The following is a 27659-nucleotide window of genomic DNA, read 5'->3' on the forward strand; positions in this document are numbered from 1 at the left end:
GGAAATAATTAAAAGCCAAACATATTTATATTGTTATCTACCGCGTGCTTATGTATACAAACAATACCGTGTACTCTTGTTTGTAAACATTACCACATGGGATTACCACGAGCAGCAGACAACGGACCACCGGCACCTCCTACGAAGCACATAATGACAGAACAGCAGCAGCTCCACCGCCGCTCTGGACGCCTATAAATTCGGAAGCAACCACTGGACAAGTACCATTCACTGGTGTCCCTCCTACTGCATGCCTTGGAGCGTTAGGAGTATCCTACTCCCAAGGCCTCTAGTTTGCTTCGGGACTCTTGGTTATTCCTTTCCTCCTGGCGTAACCTGCTTCGGGACTCTGTTGGGATTCCTGCCTCAGTTGCTTAGCCTGCTTTGGGGCTCTGACTTCTCCCTCACTGCTTGCTTCGGAGCACTGGGGTTTCCTATGCTACTTTGCTTAGCCTGCTTCGAGGCTCTGTGGAGATCCTGTTCTCGGCCACACGGTCAATTACTACCTAATTTCAACCTGATAAATTAGAGGAAGGTACTTTTGTAGTATTTTCTGTAAATACTGTTATATAGTGAATTTTTATAAATAAACCGGTAGTGGGCGTCGATTCCGAACCTTGCTTTTATTACCTAGCTACAATATTAATAAACAGTATAATTTCTTGTAGTTTTACAAAGTGCGACACTTAAGGATGTAAGAAACAAAGATTTAAGAAATGTATACGCTGAAGCCTCAAAGAACTTAAGTGTTTAAAAGTGTACATATATTAATGTTTCCAGTTATTACCAATGTTAATTAATTTCCATCCATCCTTTTTCCTCTAAAACAACTTTTCTTAATTAGTTACTTAGTTTCTGAACTTAGTTCTTCAATTTTTGTTGAAAATGCTTGCCCCATACAGCGAAAATGTGATGTTTAGTATTATTATTTTTAAAAAAGAATTCCGTAACAGGATAGAGAAGATACGAGTACAATACTAATATTAACATTCATTCTGTTAAAAGCTGGACTTTTTATGATTTTAATTTGAACTAGCCGATGTGCCCGTTCCTTGCCCGGTAAAAATGAAATGACATCTTTAAGTTTTACGTCCCACGGATACGCCGGTTAGACTAAGGGAGACGGTGATGATGAGAGATGAGTGAAATGATGGAATGAAGAAAGTGAGAGGAAACGGGAGAACCCCAAGAAAACCCACGAGCACGGTGTTTGTCCATCACAAAGTCCACACGGCATGAGAGGGGATCGAACCAGGGACTCCAAGCACCGGAGGTGAACGCTCTATCACTGAACCACCGCACCCCCCTTGCCCGGTAAAGTTTAATTCAAAACATAATATTACCGTTAGTTTCGGGCACCACTCGGAACACTTTACTTGTTCCATTCACTCACTATTCCATTTGAATACAGCAATGGAAGAAAACCCCTTTAGGCTAAGGGAGACTATGATTAAAGCATGGGAAAGATGATGGTAGAATTGGTGGAATGAGATGTGGGAGGAAACGAGAGTATTCCGAGAAAACCCACGGCCACGATATTGTCCGCCACAAACTTACTTGGCTGGGGATTGAACCAGGGACCCCAGGTACCAGAGGTAAGCGCTCTACCACTGAGTCACCGTGTCTCCTCAATTTATTTTGTGACAGTAACAGCTTTCAAGACAAAGTATTGGGTGAGTACGTTATGTTTTAAAATGACCTGCAACAGATAAAGTGAAATATACATATCCGTCGGGTCCACGAAACTCAAACTCGAGTTCGAATCCACTACAGTTCCTTGACCCCCTCTTCCCAAGTCGCCTCTATATGATGATTACCAACGTTGAGATCTAGCTAATTCGCTTTCTCGTATCTAAAAACAGGAGATTTATCCCTATTTTACGGAAAGCATTAGGAACTTAAAAGAATAAAACGAAAATAAATAAATTATTTGCCAGCCAAAATTGACACAAATTCAATATTCAATTCCTAAAAATTTGCACAGAGGATGGATAAGGAGAGAAATTCACGTATCATTATGTAACAGCAAGTTCTCTGTTGCTGCGCCGAGGATGGGAGTAGGAATGCTCCGAAACTGTACGCAAAAGTTTATCTTTATCAGATGTTTCAAGTAGGGGAATTCTTTTATTACTTTAAATGTATTTGTATGTAAAATTTTTAAGGTCAACGTATCATAATCACTACGCTAAAACTGAGGTATTAAATTACAAACTTGGTATGTAGATATCATTCAATAAAATAAAAACCAAGTCAAATCCAAGCTGATGTTGGAAGCTATGTAGGCAGTTGATAAATTTTGCCAATTTCTATCAATATATTTAAACAACCTTGACTTCTTTATAAAACAACAGGCATTCATTCAAGTAGAAATATATAATTTGTTTTCATTTCGTATGTTTAGGCTTAACATCCTTATGAATTACCAAGGTTATCACGGAGAAGACTTTCGCTTGGAGGGGCACCTCGAATCGCTACTTGGTTTACACTTGAAAGATGGGTTGTGGTTAGACCGAGAACTGAACCCGGGACCCCTTGATTAAAAGGTGAAAAGTAGATAAACGTAATGCGGAAGGTTTGATATGTAGAAACGACACTATGAAGTTCACACGATTTAAAGCTTTTTTTTTTTTTTTGTTTAAACCAGTCAACCCTGAGTTAAACTAAGAAACAACTGCAATTCTAAACAAATACTTGGTTAGTGTGAAATTTTTGTCCGAAACTCTATAAAGAAAAACACTTTCACTGCACAAATTATTATTATTATTATAGAAATTTACTTACCGTTTTTCGACTATGCAATTAATACTGCTAGACAAAATTAGTCGGAAAGTCTTGATAAAAAACGACCGTGCTTTATTTAATTTGTACGTGAGCTCCTCTTGCTTTGAAGATTCAGTCTCTCCTTTCTTTTTCAAATGTTCTATATGTTTATACAACTCTGGCACAACATTTTCATAAAATGTGGCTATCCTAAAAAACAAATATGGAATATAATTATTTAAGTTAATTGAGGATATAAATGGAACATAAAAACCAGTAAGAGCAAAATAACGATGAAATGATACAGAAAAATATCTTCACAGAACTAGCGGAAACTCGAATTACAGTCGTTCGCCTGCCGGACGGTGTTCTAGTTCAACTCCTACTTACCTATCTATCTGCTGACAATATGTAGAAATAATCTTACAATAGTGGATATTTTAATTAGACAATCACGTTGGCCGCCATGTGCATAATTCTGATGCACAAATAGTGGGGTGCAAAATACCCCCAAAATTTGGCTTGGCGGCTAACGTGTTAACATATTGTATATACAATTACAAAATACAGGGTGATTCAAAACAGGGAAATTTTGAAAATTACATAATTTTATGAAAATTAAAAAAAAAAAATATTTATCTCATTTAATAGTAAAAATAATGCGCTTTTTTATGGATACCGGTTACTATTTGTACCAAAATGTTCACCACCCTATCATCTCGCTACGACGTACTGCTCTCGAAATATAGCTCCTTAAATCTCCCGTAATCGGAACTTTTTGAGCCAATAGTATCACGAAAGAATGCAAGCAAGATAGACAGACACACTCAGAGAGAGCGAGCGAGCGAGCAATAAATTGTACTGTATGCATTCTAAAATGGCATTATTTAAATTTTGAGTCACTCTGTAGTATGTGGGTCCCTGTTAGAAGAAATCAAACCATAATAGATATCGTCTGCTAGTTAACAGGGTATTTCTTTCATATATACAATAAATAAATAAATAAAATAAATAAACTGTTCGAACACAATAAAAATAATCAATTGTATTATTGGCAACAAACTATATATATATATTTTCTACGCCACAAAAATTGGTTTTCTCGAAAACTAAGCATTAGAATTAACTCTCAATCGCATCAATACATTTAGCTCGAAGTGATCTGTCGATTGGTATGCCTTATCTCCGGACAATATTATAGTTAAAACATTTTTTTTTTTTTTAATTTTTAGGAGGTTATATCTCATTAACCAAATTGTGCAGTATCGTCTTGCTACAGTCACAATCAGAAGCTTGATGGATGTATACTTCAGTACCACTTTCATTTTAATAGATGACCTGTTTATCGTACAGCACCAATTTTCAGATTTAGAAAAAAATATTCTTAACTATATATAAAACTACAGAGCTGACAAATTATTGAGCACTTCCTGTAGGGCTACAATGATTAAATTTGGCATGATTGTAGCTTTCCTGAACTAACCCATAGGAAAGTTGCCAAAAGTCAATATATTTAATTTTTAGGGGGTCTAAAGAGGAGATGAAAGAAATCCCCATGTTATTTAAATGGGCCTTTTTTTAGACATATAATCTCATGTTTTAGGTACTTAGAATTGGAATAAAAACTTGAAATTCGGAATGCTTGTATGTTTCCATTAGCATTACTTAAGTAAATCAGTAAAAATTAAAAAATCCAACTTTAGAGTAGTTTTATGGAGAACTGAAAAATCTTTCTCATGTTATTTATATGGAACACCTTTTACACCCCCAAATTATTGAGCACTTCCTGTAGGGCTACAATGATTAAATTTGGCATGATTGTAGCTTTCCGGGACAACCACAGGAAAATTGCCAAAAAAAGAATGTTTAACTTCTAGGGGGTCTATCTAAAAAGAGGATGAAGAATTTCTCCATGTTATTTAAAAGGGCCTTTTTTGGACCTATAATCTCATGTTTTTGATACTTAGAATTGGAATAAAAACTTGAAATTCGGTATGCTTGTACGTTTTCGTTAGCGTTACCTAAGTGAATCATCAGAAATGAAAATTTCCAACCGTAGAGTGGTTTTATGGAAAACTGAAAAATCTTTCCCATGTTATTTATATGGGACGTCTTCTACACCCCAAAATGTTGTAGGCACTTCCGGCAGGATTAGAATGATGAAATTTGGCATGATTGTAGCCTTCCAGGACTAACCGACAGGAATATTGCCAAAAGTGAATATTTTTAATTTTTAAGGAGTATAAAGGGGGATGAAGAAATTCCCATGCTATTTAAATGGGCATTTTCTTGGAATACAAAATCTTATCTTAAGCTTAAAAAGGAAAAGAAACGAAAGAATCGTGGGTTGAAGGGGTGCGAGGCCGTAGGCGGGCAAAGACAGTGTGTGGGGGCGAAGCAGATTTAGAAAATGTGAAGAGCAAGTTCACGAAATTCACTGTTGATGCAATAGTCGATAGATAAGAAATGCGAGGCCGTAGGCCGGACAGACTCGGGGGTCTGGGGGCGGAACCCCCAGCTAGTCAAAGCCTAGTCTATATATTAAAATGCTAGGTTTATATGTTTGTCTCCAATTCTTTCGACAATGAGATCTCGAAAACCACAAGTGCTACAAACGTGCTGTTTTCGCTGGTCGATACCAAATTTTGTGTAGACTGTCCACTTCTAATTGAATACTTTTCTTAAAAAGTGGCTGTTATTTCTTTATTACATTTTTAGGGGTACACTAGAAGTGTTGAAATATTAAACAAAGTAAAGCATCATATCCTATGAGTTATACATTCGAACACATAACTGTATATGGAGGTTGTATATCTCTCAGGCGATTGTTTCATGGCCAAGTGATAATGAAAACTGAAGAATAACTATTTCTCCAGTCTACGAGTAAGATGAATCTTTATTGTTTGGAGTGTCTTGTCCAATAAACACCATATATCACTGACATTATATTTAATGGTGTATGAAATGTATTTGCTTATTACATGCTGCATACAAGAAGAAAGAAAACACTGATCATACATGAATTGAGGAACTCCAATCGGAAGTAGGCTCAATGTTGCAAACGGTACGGGATATTGAAAAATTATAGAAAAGTCTCCCCTTTATAGTATCCTTGCCGATTTTTATCAAGACGTCTTTCACTTGTGTCTGTAAAGGGACATGTACAGATGTTGTAAAGAATGACAAGGAGATTCATGCTCATATGTGAATGATGCGCTGTGTAGAGAGCGCAGGTTTAGCTAATTTTCTCAAAAGACTACTCGTGAGAATTTACACTCACTGTTATCATTTTGTCAACCTCAATTAAACATATCGATTGGAATACGAGGAGGTATCGTAAAGTTTTAATTATCACCAGTAAGTTATTAAGATAGGATGATGAAATTTTGTCAGTGTTATGTTTGATTTTTATGCGCATGATCTTAAGGAAATTACCTCCTAATGATTGTTATTTTTTTACAGGGTGTGCCAAAAGTGACCAAAGTATAAGATGGATAAGATTAAGGCTCGCAGTGTGATCTTTCTGATCAGATGTTAATGCTGTTAAAAGAGGATTTTTTCGATTGTCTGGTAATCATGGATGAAACGTGGATATATCAGTATGATCCGGAGACCAAAACCATAGGCATGCACTGGAAGCATGCCGATTTCTCCCTCCCAAAAAGTCAAAGGTGAAAAGGTCAGGCGGGAAGGTTATGCTGTCCGTTTTTTGGGATTCTCGTGGGGTAATCCTCACAGATTATCTTGCAAAAAGACAAACCGTCACTGGGAAGTACACAGCAATCTCCTGGACAAATTGTGCGATGCTCTGAAAACGAAACGCCGCGGCATGCTTTCGAAAGGCATTCTTCTCCTAGCTGACAATGCACCAGCTCATTCATCTCAAGTTGCTGTTGACAAAGCAAGGGCGTTTTAACTTCCAGGTATTGCAGCATCCGCCTTATTCTCCCGACCTCCATCCAGTGCCTTTTTCTTGCTTCCTCAAATGAATCCGTTGCGTGGTCGCCATTTTGACAACACAGATGACGTCATTCATAAGGTGGAATACTGGTTTAAAGCACAATCTGCAGATTTCTACAATGACGATAGTCGTGAAGTGACTGAACGCTGCGAAATGTGTAAATCTGGGTGACGATTACACAGAGAGAGGTTAACAACTACAAATCACAACAATCCCTGTATCTTGATTTTTTTCACTATGATAATTAAAACTTTAAGATACCGCCTCGTATGTCTCATCTTTGGACATCTTCCCGATAAACGTTAATAATGCTGCAGAATTAAAACTATTGCAATCTAACTGCATTTAGTGCGGGTTCAAATAATTTAAATAATACTGTATTTCCAAAAGGTTGAAAGATCCCTTAGGAGCTGCATTTTCATACACTACCAACAGACGACTGGTCAATATCAGTCTAAGAAAGGAAATGTCACAACGCATTAAAATTGGTCTCACTGTTTTAGTTTTTGTGTTTAATAGATCAGCTCCCCGGCATATGGGAAGTAAGAGTTTGAATAACCGCTATCCTAGCTCTACGACTTTTGTGCTCTTGTGAGCCGGAATATCACTGCAATGAATTTTGTTGTCTTGTTCCTTGTTCTATTATAGGAAACACTCACTATGTCAATTCAACATTTGTAAGATTTGTATCAAATCACTTTCTTAAGAGTGTCACGGCTGCTTCTTTTTTCTTTTTGTGTGTTTTAACATATAAATTCAATATCAGTCACCACTCATTTTTCTGTAAAATAAAGTAGTTCGATGGTAACAGTTATTTTCTTATGAATTGTGATATATATACATATACACTTTCTCTTGTCAACTTACATTGGATTTTACTTCAATTCTCTGCCGACTTCTATATTTTGTTCACAATTAATTTTTCTTTTAGTACACATCTTCCCTAACAGTAAGATTTTACACTGGCCGTAAAGATTAATGTTGCCACGTTAATTGCAGGGTTGTGAGACTCTTGTGACATATCAATTACTAGCTTCCAGGCCTGTACGAGAGTTTCAAGTTCTGAAAATAAATATAAGTTTAAATTAATGTGTATTTTTCATTCCTCTAAATATTACGTTATCTCATCGGTGATCTAAGTTCCCCTTGTTTAAATTGAGTTTCAGATTTATAGTTCTGGTGAAGAATGATTCGAAAAACATTCCTTTCCGTGTTTTTCGAGCACAGACATAGAACTTTTACCCGGTCAACTTTGTGACCTATTTCTTGTAGGTGTCTAGACAGGTCTGATGGGAAGTCACCTCTTGCGTCTCTAATGTGTTCTTTAATCCTTGTCTTGATATTCCATTTTGTCATTCCTATGTTATGTTCATCGCAAATGCAATTCTCGGCGTAAATTCCTGTTGAAGACAACTCTTTTCTGTAGTCATTTTAGTATACTGAAAGAGAATTTTCAAAACTTGTTCCTGGTTTAACTGAAAATTAAATAGCAAAATCGTTGCCTATTTTTCTTATTTTTTCTGATATACACGGGCAAAGAGATATACACTTATTTTCCATTTTAATTTTGTTAATCGGTTTTCTATAGTATTTCCATGCTGCTTTTTTTTACCATTCTATAATTCTCTAAGAAAGTGATTCGATATAGAACTTACAAGAGTTGAATGGAGATAGTGAATGTTTCGGAATACTCGAGACTATTTTCCCCTTTTACAGGACTAGGAATAAAAAATGTAACAGTGATATTCCAGCTCATATTTTAGAGGCACGAGTACATAGCCACAGACAGGGCCTAAATATTAAGAAAGACGAATTCTTAAATAGGAGCACCGTTTCGGGGTACAATGTAAGATTTCAATTAATCTGTGTACAGTTTATCAATTCTCAGAAGAGGATAATAAGCGCAATAATCTACTTAATTTAGACTCCAAGTGTTGAAGTTATTCTTTCTCCCAAATATAACAAGAAAAATATGAATTAAACACCGGTTCAAGAATCCAGAGAACAGGTCTACATGAATGAACAAACAGGTTTCTGAAATATAGCAGCAAAATAATACTACCCGACGCACCACAGATAATAATAGTTGCTCTTTTATATAAATTACCACGTTAAAATGTATATACTAATGCCCCAAAGTAGAACGCTTTTAAACTTTCTGCCACGACTTATGAAAAATCCAAAAACTTTCTGTAAGCATTTTAGTAATGGCGTAGTAAAATTATAAGATAAAACTTTGAAGCGGATAAAAGCAAAGATGATTTTGCAATTCTATTTTTTTAAAGTTTCTTTTTACTTAGACGTTCTTTATTTATGGAGAAATATACAGGAAGCTTATAGGACTGTATAATAACTGAATAAGTAAATAACCAAGAAATCCCACTTATATTTATTCAAAAAGATTTATAGGCACTTACTTTGAGTTATTATTATTATTTTACATCTTAAAACACGGCGATGAATCATTTAAGTCTAATTGAATCCTTCTTACAACTTTGAATGTCACCTCTTTAGACTAATTTGTCACCAGAAAAAGGCTTGAAATGGTTGTGGTATTGACTACCATATTCCTGACATAAAGTCACTTTCAAAAATTTCCTGTTTACCTTGTAACCAGCAGGTGATCCATTTATTTGGATGTAAGCCAACATATCAGTTGTGCCAATCTCTTCAAACGAAAAATTACTGGCTGCAGGACGGTAAGTCATAATATTGCGAATTAGAGACCCACTCCCCCCCCCCCCGTTTTCACAAATTGTCCTGAGGTAGCCATTTGCTAAGTATCACAATCAGGTTATAACCACGTCGGCAGAGCTACCAAGCAATGAGCAATGGCTCAGCAAGCACCCTACCAACGGACAGGACAGCTGTCTGCTAGGGTCACAAATCGGCTGCATCCACTATAGCGTTCCTATTGCCCACTGTACGTATATCTTTCTCTTCTCTTTAACGTCTCTCAAGTTTACTGCTATATTATCACGACTATCAAACATTGAACTGTTCTGAATCGAGGCAGTTTTATTTACAGAGAAGAAAATCTTTCTGCAATCATAATTTTTATTTACAGAGTAGACAATCTTTCTGAGGCAATAATTTTCGTCTAGAGGTTAGTCCATTTTTCTGCTGCCCGCATTTTCTTGCTACGACATTGTCACACTGTCATCTTTTGTTGTGCTTTGGGGTATTGATGCATCATCACAATGGAAATTGTAAGTGAATTTACCTTCTAAACTTACACTTCCGCACACAGAAATTTAGATAATTAAATATAATTTTTTACAGAATAAGTATTATAGTGTTTTTTTTTTTTTTTTTAAGTCATGACTCCAATTATTTTAACCAAATAAAATTAGTGACACTGCTGTAAAAAATTCGGTTATCTCTGCTATTATTATTATTTCTTATGTACTGCAAATGTATAATTTAACGAACTAGTGCATTTATACTGACTTGCTTTACCCAGATGCACTAAAATGATTCCATATAGTCTACTATATAATAGATATAACAGAAAATCTACTCACTTTAGTTCAAAACACTGTTTATGGAAGATCTCTGCTGCAGGGTTATAGACGTCTAAGAAAGCACTTAATGAACAAGATATATCCAAGATATATGATGTAATATCCTTTAGTGCAATCGCCGAGATATCAGATTGAGCTTTAAAAGATTCTATTCGTTCCTCCACCGATTGCAATGCCTAGAAAATAACGAAAAAATAAATATAAATAAAACATAGATTTTTTAAATATTTGTTTCTTTTGCATGATTTCAAATTCATCAAAATAGTTTAAATATACAAAAATAAATTTACATTATGAAATACAACCATTCTGCTTTGACAAAACTCCTATCATAAGAGAATTCTTACTTAAATTGCTCTATTGATGTTCCAGAATTTTTGTCATGTGGTGGTACTATCAGGTTATCTAAAAAATATTGAACTTTTGAGGTCAAAATTAAGAGTACATTTATTGTGATTTGAAAATAAAATTATGAAACCACATATTCACCACTTTGTTTAATAACCTTCTGCCATTTTCCGGAAACACCATAACCCCATCCCTATAGAACTTCTAAGCTTTCTGGTCAAAAAAATTGACACATAGTTTTCACAAGTCTTTTCTGAAACTAACTTAACATCACTCAAAGAGTTCTGTAATGCAATTCCGAAACTAATGAAACGATTCAGGCTATATACTGGATGCACTAAAACTTTCCAGCCAAATTCTTGAATTTCTGATGTTTCATTAAAGATATAAGGGGTCTAACGTTGCCAGCATGGTATATGCCTTCTTTTGACATCTTAAAGCCATATCATTTAGTAGTTACGAAATTAATAAGCGGTTTATTTGTTGTGGTTTCTGAGATTGATGTTAGATAAGTGAAATCTAACAGATGAATGGTGCTTGGTTATGTCTTACAGATTAAAGGACAATAAATGACAAAATAAATCAGAGCAGATAGCAATAAACACTAGTGGAATAATTCTAAAATGAAAGATATAAGAGGTTACCTTCGGATAAACTGGCAACCAGTACAAACTCACACGGAGTAAGATCTATAAACAAGAAACTGCTTGCGCAAGAGACATATCACTATGTTCCGTATGAATAGACAAACTCAGTCCTGAATATCACAGCAACAGATCTTAAATTATGAGCCTTCCTCACCAGCACATGCATTACCTTAATATATTGCACAATATCGATATGATCTCCATGTTACATGTCAGTTACGAAGAAATAATTTTCGAATATGTTTATTTAGGATTGAAAAGTTTCCAACCTACCTTGGGAAGATATGAAACCATCGCCTCGGTATCATCTATGTACTTCGGTTGTTCTCTGAATACATGCGCTATCATCTTGCTAAGAAGTGATCTGTTTTCATTGCCATATAGTACACACAGATCCATTAACGACGGAATATCGAGCAGGAAATTATCATAAATAAATTCCGCATGAGTTGTTGGAGTGATGAAATCAGTCTGTAAATAAAAAGTCAAGCAAACAAATTATTGCATCATGCATAAACGGATCTAGTAAAGTAAAACATATTCTTTCAAAGAATCTGGTACAATAAAACCTATTCCTTACAAGGATCTCGTACGGTGTGTATCAGTAAAAGAACACAATGCCATTCTTAACTTTCGGATTACCGTCTGAGGAAGGTGCGAGAACTCATTGAATGTAATCGGAAATTAGTTTCTCTTTGCAGTAGAAACGTGACTGGCAAGTTCTGATTTACTATTCTATTAAAATAGGTAATTGAAAAACTGTCAAATTTTCGTTAAACTCCGTGACTGACAGCTTATTCCTCAAACAAAGTGCTAATAGCGGAAGGTTAATGAAAATTAAGTGAAACAATCATTTATGGATACCAATTGATGCACGTTTATAATAATGTATAAACGTAATGTTTTATTTCCTGTATCTAATATATAATGTTATTAATTGTACTGTTTCGGTGCTTCCTAACATCTTTCTCAGCAGATCTGGGCAACTCACATGAACTCATCTCACTTCTTGGAATTTTACGAGGGTAGTTTAATAAGTAACTTGGTTTGATATTAAAAAGAACAATTTGAGATTTTTAACACACTTTATTTTTCGACAGTCCCCTCGACGTCAACGTACTTGTTTCAACGTTTCTCGAACTTCGCCATTTCTTCACGAATTTACTTCTTGTATGACCCATTCAATTGATTCAAAATATCGCCCTACCTGGAAAGTTTGGAGTTTCAGAAATAGATGGTAGCCCAAGGGAGCTATGTCTGATAAATAAACAGGGTGTGCAAGCAATTCAAATGCAGCTCTTTCAATTTTTGCTCAGCAACATGGCTTTTTCTACGTTCCATGTTCTAGAGTGACTAAACGCGGCACTCATCTTGCGCAAGTTTTTAAAGTGTAATTCATTGTACAACATGAAGGGAACCTTCTCAGTTGGGATGCTTGCAGCTTCTGCTGACTTACGCACTTTCATTGTGTGTCGGCTGAAACCAAACCACGAACAGTGATTTCAGGTGTCATACCTGATTTCGGAGCTAAAGGAAGGAGTGCATCTTTCATTCATTTATCCAAAGTCGAACAACTTCACAGAAAGGACAGGTAAAAATCCTTTCATGAATTTCCTTCACTGTTTCCGCTAAAAAAAACACGAATTCCAATTTATCCTCTTCTCATTGTTACTCGAAATACTTCTGTTGAACCACCTGTCAAACAAAGAATTACTATTAGAATTACTTGAGAACTCAGCTTACTTATTCATAGAAAGGAAATTTTATGGCTACAGACACATGACGTTAGTGCCACCTATTAGAATGTGAACCAAGTTACTCATCAAACTGCCCTCGTATTTTGCATTAGTTCGTGTGCCCGGTAAACAATGATACGGTTTAAAAAAATGTAATATGAGAATATATTTCTTGCATTAGAATCCTCTTCTTTTGCAAGTCCCAGTACTGTAAAAGAAAGTTAGGTGAAGGCTTTTATGAAAACTTAAATCTGCCCTAGTTTGTGGAAATTTTGATCACTTTCTAATGACAACTCACTGAAGATGCTATTAATATAATGTTAAACTTCGAGTGTTACTGGGCACAGTCGTGGAAATGAGTTACCCAGATCTGTTAAAAAGGTGTCCAGAAACACTGAAACACAGCAGCAAAAGCACATTAAAATATTATATGAAATCCTGTCTAGAAAGCCAGAAATACTAGCTATGGGAATCGCTATGCTTATTACATATCACCCAATTAAGGACAGTCTGTTAGGTCGTACGGTTCATGAGCTGTGACACGAGGAATTAATTTTATTACTTTTATACCATAAATCCCCACTTGAAACTCGAACATAGACTATTGCGTTTTTTGCTTTATTTCATTTGTTCCTTTTTTCTTACTTATCGATATTATTTATTTCCTGACTGTTCTATTATGCACAAACACACACACATACTATAGTCCACGTCACCCGAATTGGCGTGTGGCATCAGCCAATAATATGATTATATTATTAAGTTTAGGAACAAAAATATTAATTTTTCAATTATAATGCGGATGTGTCACTGTTCTAGCAATTTTGCAATCTATACAGGGATTACGCATAATAGGGATTGGCAACTCTGCACCATGATAACGAGCAGAAACTGGAGAATGTTAATCCTGAGCACTTGGTTAAATACACACCATAATTATGGTTAATTTTAATACTGTATATACTGGAATTTTATAGTTGAATGAAGTGAAATGAAATCTCGGGATTCTAACGTCCCACGGTTATGCTAAAGGTTAAAGGAGATGGTGATGATGAGAAATCAATGAAATGATAGAATGAAGAAAGTTGGAGGAAATGGGAGAACCCCGAGAAAACTCAAGCGCACAGTGTTTGTTCATCCCAAAGTTCACTTGGCCTGAGCGGGGATCGAACCAGGGACCCCATGTACCAGAGATGAATGCTCTATCATTGAGCCACCGCGGCTCCAAATTTTATAGTTATAGGTCAAGAACAGAACTTATCAGTGCTTTAGCAGGAGTTAAGATTATAGTCTAAATATGTGGAAGAGAGAAGAAATAGGAAATGTAAATCCATACAAACTTCATTAGCATTTTCTAAGTTAGTGTGTGTTCAGATAAAGACATCAGAAAGTGGTGATGTCCAAATTACCCACACAAAATTACAAATAATACACATGAGAGAGGTAAATTTATCTTATATATATATATATATATATATCAAAGCGCGTACAAGGATATAAGGTAAGAAAAGCTTAACCAATAAAAAATAATTAGGCTTTTTCCCCTTCCATCAGAAAAGAAGAAATAGCGACCGTCACAGAATACCGCATTTGGGCGAATGTAGGCCGCACTTAAACTTTTGACACAAGATTATAGAAAAAAGTAAATCTCGAATATAGGCAGCGGTACTAAATTTAATAGGCAGCGGTTCAATTAAACAGTACTTTGAGATGCGACTCTCTCCCTTCCCTTCTTTAACTCTCGCATAACTAAGGGTGACTCATTAAGGTGACCTTCTTTGTGATAGTGACTGAGCAACATTCTCGATCTACTAGTGAGGGTGAAGAATCAGACGCTTATGATGCTGAAATGCTGGGAAGTGATTGTGCGTGATTTGGGTGGATATAAACAGACACAGTTTTGCGAAACAAAGTCGTTTTTCTTATTTCAAGAACAGCTACTGTATATAAATATTCCGTATATATTATATACTGTATAACAAAGATACGTATTCCTGTTAATAAAACTATTAAGTATACAAGTGATTTTTGTGCCAGTATAAGGTGTTGCCGGTACCCAATGAAGGAGGCATTTTTTGCATACAAGGTATGTTTTTTTGCTATTTTCTTTTAAAGTCTTTGATGGTTTACAAACGTAATTGCAGTAACTTGTAATAGCATTAATTTCAACCCACAACATAGATGTACACTCATGTCCAAAATTATTGTCGCATGTCTATAAATATGTTGTTGTAGGAATATAATTTGATAACGATTTCGCTAGGTATTTCTTATAATGTTAGTATGTGTGTAATCGGCAAAGACATGTATGTGGCAAATTTCATGTCAAAAGGGCAGTAAATAAGAACAATAAAACGAAAATAAAATTTTCCTGTCCATTTAGCAACATTTTATGTTATTCATTATAATTTTCGTATTTATAATTCTTTTCCTATGAAATTTATCACAAATATACATTTCCCGATTACACACACAGTATCAGTATTAAAAGTACCCTGCAAAATCATTATCTAATTATACTCTTACAAGAAGACAGTTATAGATATGCGACAAAAATTTTGGACATGAGTGTACATGTCATTTTGGAATTTACGATTTACGATCCGAGCAGATAAATCTCGATTATAGGCCGCACCATGATTTTTCAAGCTAAAATTTAGGGTAAAAGTGCGACCTATATTCGCGAAAATACGGTATTCACGAGGTAGCAACAGGGTAACACGTGCTCCTCCAAACATCAGTTCTTTTTTTTTTTTTTTATTTTGCTCCCAGTATAATGTTTATATTCATTTCAAACACTGTTACCTTCGACTCTTTAGGCGTAGCCAGACGTAAATATACCAAGAATACCAAATGGTGGACTTTTTCAAGACTTTGTTGCATCTCCTCATCCTCCGGGAACTCGTCCTCATTGAAGGCACGAGGGGCTTCTTGTAAATATGATGTAAGGAAGGTGATTACACGGGTTTCGAACAGAAACTGTGACCAAAATCTACAATACACACACATTATAAGTAATTATTCATTAAAAGATCAAAAACACTAAAAAATACCCTTAGAATATATTCAACTTCTAACAGGAAACTTCTGTTAGTAACTATAGCTTGGGAAAAGTTTTATATTAACTTGAAACAATATGATACACGAAAACGTTCTTACTTTGTATCCGAGGAGCTTTTTTTAAAAAAGTAAACTTTTCAAATCATTTTCATGTTTGCTGAGATCTCTAACAGTGTCTCCTATTTGCTGCTATACTATTGATATGCTACATTGACTTGATCCCTAGTCTTCCGTTGCAAGCGCTGCTATCGGCTGAAGGAAATCCACTCGCTTTCTCTCGCTTAGCAACAGCTGAACCCTTATTGGCTCAACGCGTGGGTGTGTGAGGGTGTGAGCGTTAGTTCGCATTTTTGCCACGGCTCAAGACATTTGGCAGCACAATAGTGACATTGGAAAGACTTCTGTCTATCTGTAGACATTTTTATGAAAGATAAAGTATATGAAATCTTCACTTCACAAAACGTACTGAACCCTGTGTAGTTCTTGCAATATTTGAAGGTTGTTATATACTTTACTTGTTCGTAAGAAAGTTAGTGTAGCGTTCTTAATAACGTTGATCTATTTGTGTGTCTGTTGACGTGCAAATGATGAATGTAAACTCAGAAATTCTGTAAACACGTTAAAGCTAAAGCGAAATTGTCTTCTGAAGTTTATCAATGAGCTGGTTAGCAATGGAAAAAAAAAAAGAACTATGTGCGAGAATTTAGCTTTTATCCGGGCCCGACTAGTAGTTTCTTGAACTTGAGGGGACTGATAATGCCGCAGAAAATGAAAGGTAAGAACGCTTTTATATCTAAGTTATTCAATATGCAACCTATAGCTACAATTAGTAATTACAATACGGTATAATTTACAGCAGACAATTTTACAGTACAACTGTTAAAATTATTGATATTTAAACCTTAGAAATATATTAGAAAGTATTATATCTCGTAACAACTTTACACACTTACACCTATTCTGGTGAATATCATCTTGTTTCACACGTTAACGTGAGTTACTTGGGTGAACTAAAATTACTACACATGCAATACAATTTAACACACAAAACTATTTCAAATATAGGCTGCAGTAAAAAGAACATTCTCAGCACACATTTCTTTTCAATTTACTTTATTTATTTTCTACTAACTTTTATTCCTGGGATATAAATCATTTCTATACTCTCACGATAAAATTTCTACGTAAGTTGTCCACAAATTTATAATTCACGAGAAAAATTTTAGCGAATAAAAATTAGCTCCAATGATTTTTGCTTTTGTAATTGCCCTCGAACATATGAAAACGCATGCAATTTTTTCCAAAGAGAATTTTTCAGTTTTGTTCGAGTTTAAAGGCGATTTTTATCTCTAATGCTATATTAAATATAGACTTACTCTGTAACCTGCGACCCAAACTACAGTAACTTCTTATTGATAATCTAACTAGTCTCTCGCACCACAGGTTAGGACACTATATTATTTACCTACAAGGAATTCTCACTAAAAAAGAAATTTTTTGGTATAGTACATTCATCATGTTTCTTTCAACCTACTTTTAGTACTTTCTTCATGAAAAAAGACTCATTTCTGGAAATCAACAAAGACATCAATCCTAAAGTTTTTCTCTTTCTTTTCTTTCTTATATATATCTATATTTTTATATCAAAACCAAACGAAATTAACCTCAATATTGCATGATATTTTCTGCAGTGTCTTCTCGTGGCTGAGTGACTAATGCGCACGTTTCTGGATCCATTTCTCTGTGAAGGCATTTGACCCAGATTTAAAATACTGCTCAGAAACGTTGCGTTTTCACTTAACATTGTGGGCATAAAGTATATACATCCCAAATGGCTCGTACGATCTAAAAAAAAATTCCTGCACTTTAGATGGAAAACATTATATGTGGAGACGGTTTCCTCTCTTACATTTTATTGTAACTCTGATAATAACAGTTACCGTATGTCAGGGGACTTTTGAGACACCCTATACAAATCTAAAATATCAATATTTCCTGATATATACTGAACATCTAATACTACACTAAATCTTTCAATCTATCTTGCTTTACTTGTATTGGGGTAAACGAAGCAGCCAGTTTAAGTCATCTTGGATGAATTCCATTCTCTGCAGCCAGTCTTCCTTGGCTCCTAACTCGAAACTACCATCCTTCTGTGGAACTGGTGGTGGAATGTAGCATACATACATCCTTTCTTCCAGGAACCCAATATGCTAAGAATATACAGAACGTTAATTAATGCAGTTTGCCATTATCACATGATAAACATTTACATATAAGCCTTTCTGTCTCACTCATACACGCTAAAAAAAAGCAGCATATTTAAGGAGAAAATCGATTACGAGGCATGATTACTTTTTACATTTTCCTAATATTGTCAAAAATTGACGGCGTTTATGATATTACGCTGGAAAAGAGTGGGAGAGCGTATCATATACAGAGGGAAGAAAAATATTAAAACAAGTAAACAAAATTTGAAGCATTTGGACTACAATATAGAAAAGAATAAATACCATGGCTGCCCAAGTAGTCAGAATACACTAACAAACTTCTCGAAGGGAAAGAATAGGTAATATGAGGAAAGAACTACTAGCAATACATCACCTACGTGGCACTTCGAGACAAAACGTTTCAACCTTAAAGATATGGATAAAAATTATTCATTCTTATGTAAAATGTACAAATGTGAACACCGTGTGTGCACATAGGTTTTTTTTTTTATTTTTTTATTTTTTTTTTTAAATACACACTTCTAAACTTACTTTGTCCCCCGACCAAGTTAAAAGATTGTAAGCCAAGACCCATCTTGTCGGAAACATTCCGTGTTCCACCGTGATTAGTTTAATTATGATAAATCTATAATTGTTATTTCGATTCTGTACCGATTGATACCGATCCTAGACTTGAATCCTTAATAATTAAAAAGTGCACACATGTAAATCGATAAAGACAATTCTGTATCTATAATCAGACATATTCCTAACGTTGAAACTATTTCCAGTACCACTACAACTATAACAAACATTTACTTAATGACAGTAGATAAATTAAACAAAAATTTACAAAAAACAAACAACAAGAAATACCCGACGTTAACATAAAATGGTGAAACAAAATGCAAAAAGAGAAACTGAGTCTCTTTCTTTCTTTGCAGTTTACTGAATATGCATATGATATAATCGACAGTCGGCTCCCAAGCTCAAACTTCTTTTTTCTTTTCTTTTAAACAAACAATCAAAAATCCATTGATCATACACAATGAAACTGAATTATTAATATCTCGCGTTTACAGAAGAAAAATTGATACATTCAAAATAACAATGACATAACAAATAGCGCTGAGAATTGGAAGCAAGGAATATTCTGAGAAAACTCACGCATATAGTATTTGTGTATGTGTGTATATGAAGTGACTGGAATACAATTCGCACGCATGTGCTCGAACGTAATCGTTCTAATAGAAGCCAAACCTTTGCGTTCACCAAATGTGTAAATACGACCGAGAAATAACTAACGTTAATAACTTTTAATTGATATTTGTTTCACACATTTCAAAGAAATTAAGATTCTAACTTCTATATATCATGTCATTCCTTACCGAAAGAGCTTTTTACGATTCAAGTTAATAGTTTCTATTGTATACACTCTAAATACACTTATCGAAATTTTGGTTTGGATTGGTACCTTTCAGTCCGGCTGTCTAAGAAATGCGTTAACCTACTTAAATACGAATCAGATTATCCCTCCTCTGCTTGTCTAGTGGCTAGCGCACGCACCTTCGATGAACCGGGTCCCAGGTTGAATTCTATTTTGGAGAGCTTGATATTTGAGTACATTCCGGTGGTTTATATTTCACCTTAAACTGTAAGTAAATGTCTCATATAGCCTTGGTGGTAAAAAAGAGAGACCTAACGTCAACCAAAGAATCAAATAAACTTTGTGGTTAACCGTACAGCCAATAGAAAGTCTGGAAACACTCCGGTGTCAAGTCACACATGAATAATGCTGAACTCCATAGGCCGATTAGTACTGATAGATTACACGCAAAACACTGGTGAAAATTAGTCACGCCAATTATTACATACTACTCTTTGATTCTAGCATGTACAATAAGCAGTGAAAGGGCAACAAGTCTAGTGTGGCAAAGATTAGGGCAACATCATAAAACTGCCGCGCTCGACATTAGCAATGGATAGTGTCAGCACTGTCAAATTGATGGGAAAAAAAAGCTACTTTCATGGGGAAATTGCTTAGAGAATGTATTCATAGGGAACACTTTCATAGGCAAGTTCCCGTTCTGTTAAGACTGAGAAAAAGACCTAGGAACACAGTAAAAAGACACCCAGATTTTGCGGGACAATCATACATTTTACGACAATGTCTCTCCTCCAGTGCTTTGAAAATAAAAATTGATATATTAATACTATATCAGATAACTTATGTGAAAACTCAATATATATGTTGAGTATTTATCTATTTAACACATTCTTCTTAACAGTGAGCGACATCGCGTGCAATTATTGTATATACACTGAGTTTCACAACATCGGCATAAGGTATGCATCAATGCAACAATTTTGTACTAGTAGAGTGTTTCTCTATCATATTTGCGAGGTAATTCTACTCATTAAAATAAAGTTGAAAAGTTTATATCAAGAAAAATCGGAATCGATATCACTCTTGAGCTATGGATTTCATACTATGTGGAAAAATAATCTTTAGAATACAGCTTGAAGGAAGGAAGAAAATAACTTATTTTCTTCTATCATGTGTATCGTAAACCTCCGAAGTTCCAGCATATATCAAAACAAAATTGAGGTCATGTGTTATATCTCTCTTACACACACTTGCTGAGTTACCTAAGAAATGGTATGACTTTTCTGATAAATAACCTTGTTAGTATTTCCAGCTACTTTTTAAAGAAGTGTATTAACATTCAGGTAAGCTATGAACTAAATTAATATGTAAACTGAAAATTAACCAAAAAATCAATTTAGATTACATCTTTTTACCAACAGCATTTGTTGCCACAAAGTTATCTCGGAGATGAATGTTACGAGTATGTCTGTTTCAGTTTTTAGGAATCTCATGTACTTAACTTTTGGTCGTGGTGAAATCAAGTTGCAATGTATTTGTAAAAAATAATGTTTCCGTATACGAATTTCGAATGGACTAATGTGATGTGAAATATATTGCTATGTGAAATTAATCCAAGGTAAATTATTCGTGTCCGTAGGTATGTTAAGTGACATTTTTTTAAAAATGTGAAAACAAGCAGTGACATGCTGCAACCAGTTTTACGAAATTTTAATGGAGAGAGGTCGAAAATAGGCCGAAAAGGCTGTTACATTTAAGGGTCTTCACTACAGCGAAATTAAACTACCGCTAATTTTAGTTTTTTTCTGTAATATCTTCAAAACAAATAAAAATATTCGAAAAGCAGAAACGTAGTGAACTAGACAGTACGATTTTGCATGTGATACCTTTACCACAATTCACCTATCTGCTTTTGGTATGCCGCTATTTACAGAACCCGCAAAAAATGCTAAATCTATCTGCGGTTGCAAATCGAAAGCAGATAGAGTTGTGATAACGGTATCACATGCAAAATAGTATTATCTAGTTCACTACGTTTCTGCTTTTCGAATATTTTTATTTGTTTTGAAGATATTACAGAAAAACTCTAAAATTAGCGGTAGTTTAATTTCGCTGTAGTGAAGACCCTTAAGTCTCCAATTGAAATCCTTTACAGGGCTGCTTTCCACTTTTGCTATATTTTTGAATTCAACGTCCATTTCGGTACAGATTATATGAGGCATCATCTTTTCAATTGGTGATCAAGATAAGAGGTAAGTAAGAAAATGGTATTCAGATGCTGCAAATATCAATTTTTGAGTCTGAAGGAAGTAAGTACAATTGTAAAGATCATTTCCAAAAGAAAGGCTTCTCCACATATTTTATCTCGTTTCAGATAGCAGAAACTGCGGGAAAAAAAAAAAAAAAACTAAACTTGGAACAAGGCTATGTCAATTTTTGCTCGAAATGGACTTGGCAGGTTTCGGAAATGACCCTCACACTTATGTAGCTACGTCACACTGAGGTTGTATATTATTATAATTGGTACGACGCAATTAATTTATCTTGCTCAAAACTTCAGAATGCATGGTAGGCAACTTGCACACACTACTGAAGCTGATCGACTTACTTCGAAATTATAAGCAAAGATGTAGAAGAGTTAGTAAATACTGGTCAGGGAAATTTACTAGCAGGGGTACTTCCAAGCTTGTTTTCCGCATATTAACTTGAGTAATTATGCAATCCTACCTTAAAACATTACCAGGAGATTGGGAATGTGGTCGTCCACGGTCATCTGCACGTGCACGGAATTGTGATGTCACACTCCTTGTTCGAGGGGGGCAGGGAAAAAAGGAAGAAGCGACAGACATATGTGTGACCGACAAAGCATCCGTTGTAGAGACACTAGCCAACACAGGATGGGATAGAATGGACCAGGGGAGCATTGATAGGGTCTTCTCGAATATACCACAAATGTGAAGGATTTCTACGTTTGTAGTAGACTAAGAAGGTACTGTACAGCAGCTCCTGTACAGCAGCTGGACATTTGTTTTTTATTTTCCTCCTCTATCTCCAGAATGGTACGTTTGTGTTTGTATGTTGCATTTTCACCGGTCGAGGCGTTACAATGCACACAGTATTGTATCTTTTTACTTATACTTTTTTTCTTTGTTTTGGCAACACACCTAGAAGCGTGAGTTTTACCACACTGTTTGCTGTATTATTGTGCTTAATTTCACAAAGAATAATTTGGTTCAAATACATTATAAAAATATCTTGACAAACAAAATCTTTAAATTTAATTTATTTACTTACCAAAGCTGCAACATTTTTCTTGATACCATCCTTCTCTACACTAATTTTCCTCCTCTCCAAAGGGACAGGTTCAGTGTTCTGTAAAGAACGAATTTTATATATATATATATATATATATATATATATATATATATATATATATATATATATATATATATATATACTGTTTGAACTGTATACACATACACACATATGCGTTCAAATATATGTATTATTATTTTGAGTTTAATGTCCCACGATTATGCATCGTGGCTAAGGGATATGGTGATAATGAGATGAATAATAATGGTGGAATGAAGAGTGGGAGAAAATGGCAGAACTCCGAGAAAACTCATGCACACACGGTGTTTGTTCATCACCTGGGAACTGGTATCGAACCACGTACCCTACGCACCAGAGGTGAGCGCGCGGCCACCGCGCCACACGGATTAAGACATTAGTTTGTTCATGTATAATGAATATAGTCTTATGATCAACTTGAATTAGGTGAAGTATTCTTCCATTAATGATGCTGATTATGTGATTATTTTGATAGGTGTTGTTGTGAAGAACATTTTGCATTCAAATTTGGCACCAGTGGCACATTTAATATGCAATATATTACATATTATGGCTGCGTATTTTTATTAATATATACCAGGCTGCGACAATTTCGATACCTTTAATAAGACTCTGATGTCTTCATCGAAGCACATGTCACCTAGAAATCAAATATCAAGTTCACTATGTACATTTCAGTTATTCGATTCTTATTCCAATTATAGAATGAAATCACTTACTTCACGTTGCAAGAATATTTTTTTTTATTTTATGTGGGTAAGTGATTAACTTAAGTATCAGTAATAAATCCAATGTTAGTGTTTGGATATTCTTGCAGTGTGCCATTATGTAATTCGATTCTATATCTGGAAAAGGAACCCAATAACTGAAATATAGGTGATCAACTTGAATTTGAATTCTAGAAGATGTGTGCTTAAAGACATCTGAGGTTTATTAAAGGTGTCGAAATTATCGCAGCCTGCCACGTAAACAAGAAAAATACGCAAGGTATGTTGATTTTATTTCTTTTATTACGAGAAAATCTTGATTTTATTTTGAACTAACGATGAACTTTAATGTTACCAGCTGCTACGATGGAATAAACAGACAGAAATGTTTACATTTTTCAAATCAATTAACTGAACAGTTAAAATGAAATTTCAACTTGTTGCGTTGATGTATCGATTGTTTTCTTTGCACAAACACAAAATGAGATAAAGAAAACCTCAAGAGGGTGCATTGGTTACAGCTAGTATATCAGGTACTCTTGACTTTTGCGCTCAAGATGGTGTTAGTGTCCCAAATCTCACGATATATATATATACACATTGCAGCGGGTCAGGTCTAACATCATTCAAAACCTGACAGCTGATGTTAGCAGATCTGCAAAAGTGCTGGAATTCTTATAATAAGACGTAAAGTGTTGTGTCGTGAAGATGAGTAAACTTTCCGGAAAACTGAGTTACATTTTACGATTTTATTTCGATAAAGACGCAAATGCTGCGCAGGCCAGTGAAGAAATTTGTGCTGTTTATAGGCAAGATACGTTATCAAAAGTAAGAGCCGAAAGATGGATCAGTTGCTTTCATTGTGGATACTTCAACGTCCATGATGCTCCTCTCAGTTGGTGGCCAATCACAGCAAAAATGGATGATATTCTGGCAAAAGCTGACACAGACAGACATGTAAGCAGTCCTAAACATCCATTACTAGAGGTCAACTCATTTGGAGAAAGCTGGCTTGGCTTCAGAAAGAAGTTCGATATTTGTGTATAACATGATCTGACTCAAAAACATTAACTAGATCTAAATTATATCTGCGAATTTCTACTGAAACATAATTAACTCAATCTATTTCTGAAGCGGTTGATTTCAAGTGATGAAAAATGGATAATCCACAACAACAATGTGCGAAAAACGATCGTGCTCGAAGCGAGAAGCTCCACAGTCTGTAGCACAGCCTACACTGATGCCCAGGAAGGTAGTGCTATGCGTTTGATGGAAGTGGAAGGGTATCGTACATCACGAACTGCTGCCCTTGGGCAGAATGATAGAGTACGCTGACAACGCAAAACAGCATACATTTAACTGTCAGTCAGAAATTGAGATAATCTGGATGGGAGTTTTTAATGCTTCGATCATACAGCCCGGACTTGACACAATCAGACTATCACTTGTTTTGTTCTGCAGACCTTATTGAATGGTATTCAGTTAGTTTCAAAAGAGGCCTTTGAAAATCATGTCCCAATTTTTTGACCAAAAACCACAGAAGTTTTATACTGACGGGATTATAATGTTGCTAGAAAATTTGCAGGTCATGGAACAACATGGTGCATATGTGGCTTTATAATGTTATCTTCACCAATTTTGACCTCCAACTGATAGATTAAAAGCTTTGAATTAATATAAGAGGGAGATTGGCAAGATGTGTTAAGATGGTTAATATTGGCGATATGAAAACAGATTAAAAGAAGAAAGAATTGCATTCACTGTGCATGTTATGTTCGTTGATATGACTTTTACAGGAGTATACTAAGTATTTGTTTGTTTTACCTAAATTTTATGTATATGTTTATATTGATGGCATTTTGAGCGAAAATCATATTTGGTATTAAAGTACAAGCCCAGTGGTACATTTTGATAATGATTTATTTGCAGAATTGATTTATAATTTATATAAGAGAATGTTTATATGTAGTTAGGCCTATTTAGTAAGCCTAACACTATATGGAAAGTTCTCGTTCAAACATCTATTACAGCACGCATAAGAAATTTTGTACATATTAACATTGGGGCAGTCGTACCTGAAACAGACTAGTTACGTTTTCAAAAAAAATATGATTCGGCTCATTACAATTGATGTGGTGGCGCAAGTTTATTTAAGGCGCACAAACTTAAATTCAGTCAAGGCGAAAAAATAATGGTCAAGTGCATAAGTAAAGTTATAGATGGAAATAGAATGTGGTAGAAAAAGCATGTGCAGAGATCGGAGATTATGCGCAGATGGAATTGTGAGCTAAGTGATCAAAATGGAGCTTTGTGCTCATGTGAAAGAGAAGTTTAATGCTCAGAAGTTTAAAGGGAGATGTGTGCTCAAGGAGCTTAGTGCTCAGAAGTTTAACGGAGCTGTGTGCTCAGAAGCTTTAAGGGAGCTGTATGCTCAGGGAGCTTAGTGCTCAGAATTTTATATGGAGCTGTATGCTCAAGGAGCTTAGTGCTCATAAGCTTAAAGGGAGCTGTGAGCTGAGGGAGCTTAGTGCTCAGAGGTTTATATGGAGCTGTGCGCTGAGGGATCTTGGTGCTCAACAGGAGCTGTGTGCTCAGGGAACTTAGTGCTCACAATTGGTATGGAAAGGTGAATAACCAAGAAGGAAGGCAGTGAAGAGGTCCAAGGAAGAACGAAGGAAAGAGGTACAAAACATTCTTTTGCGGAAACCGGGGGAAGATGTTGGGAGATTGGCAAGATGTGTTAAGTGGGTTAGTATTGGCGACACGAAAACAGATTAAAAGAAGAAAGAATTGCATTCACTGTGCATGTTATGTTCGTTGATATGACTTTTACAGGAGTATACTAAGTATTTGTTTGTTTTACCTAAATTTTATGTATATGTTTATATTGATGGCATTTTGAACGAAAATCATATTTGGTATTAAAGTACAAGCCCAGTGGCACATTTTGATAATGATTTATTTGCAGAATTGATTTATAATTTATATAAGAGAATGTTTATATGTAGTTAGGCCTATTTAGTAAGCCTAACACTATATGGAAAGTTCTCGTTCAAACATCTATTACAGCACGCACAAGAAATTTTGTACATATAACAATTAATAATCAAAAACTTCACAAGGATATAGATTATTAATACAACAAATTAAAACCTCAATACGCCCATAAAACTTTCATCAGTAAAGCTGCTTTAACAATCTGTTTTTACATTGAACTATCGTGTCATTATTTTAAAAAAGATCATATATGTATATTAGGGTGGTCCTTAATTTTCGATTTCCGAATTTCTTTGATCCCAACTCCTAAATTGGTTCCATGTCGGACCAAATTAATCTTTATAATAAAAAAAAAAAAAAAAAAAAAAAAAAAAAAAAAAAAAGCTCAATCGAAGAATATTTAACCGACCCCCAAGCGACCTGAACAATGCATTTACAATATATATTATATGGCAAAAGTTTGTAATAAACTCTTGTAACTTAAAAATGGCTGAGGGAAAGGAATCATATCTTGGATAGAGGTTGTATAAGTAGATCCATACCTGATACTGAGTAGTGACCGAGATGAGGCATATCTTTACGTCCACCATCTTGGATTCGGGAACAAAATTTTAAATAGAAATGATCTCGTATGATATATCATTTTGAGGTAGCTTTTGACGACAAACAGAGATCTACCTTTATTTTCCACTTATCTTTGAACATGTAATAATTATCAACTATGGAAAATAAAGCTCCGAAGTAATAAAACTTAATATTCTGTGAGTTTATATCTCTGTACGGGCTGCAGTTATAAGATTGTTGAATAGTTTCCCTTATTTGAATTAAACCATAAAGTAAAGAAAGAAATGCACATGCCAATCTACTTGGAAAGAAGATGTGAACTTTCAACGTGGGTTGAATATATTGAAAAACATTGTGGTGGTGAATTATGTTGCAGAGAAGTGTAAAACTGATACAAGAATACG

General features: G+C 35.0%; 1 protein-coding gene across 1 annotated transcript in view; it reads right to left on the reverse strand.

Annotated features, from left to right (window-relative positions):
- LOC145668780 (activating signal cointegrator 1 complex subunit 2) overlaps window positions 1-27659 on the reverse strand; it is a 57375-nt gene that overhangs the window by 23149 nt on the left and 6567 nt on the right. The window contains exons 2-7 of the mRNA XM_081736944.1: window positions 22928-23005; window positions 18089-18249; window positions 15782-15968; window positions 11514-11711; window positions 10246-10421; window positions 2782-2970 (exon numbers count right to left, since the gene is read on the reverse strand). Of these exons, the coding sequence (XP_081593070.1) occupies window positions 2782-2970; window positions 10246-10421; window positions 11514-11711; window positions 15782-15968; window positions 18089-18249; window positions 22928-23005 (989 nt within the window). The remainder of the gene's footprint in view (window positions 1-2781; window positions 2971-10245; window positions 10422-11513; window positions 11712-15781; window positions 15969-18088; window positions 18250-22927; window positions 23006-27659) is intronic.

Source organism: Thermobia domestica, chromosome 13 (genome assembly GCF_964235325.1).
Source record: "Thermobia domestica chromosome 13, izTheDome1.hap1.1, whole genome shotgun sequence".
Taxonomy (NCBI): domain Eukaryota; kingdom Metazoa; phylum Arthropoda; class Insecta; order Zygentoma; family Lepismatidae; genus Thermobia; species Thermobia domestica.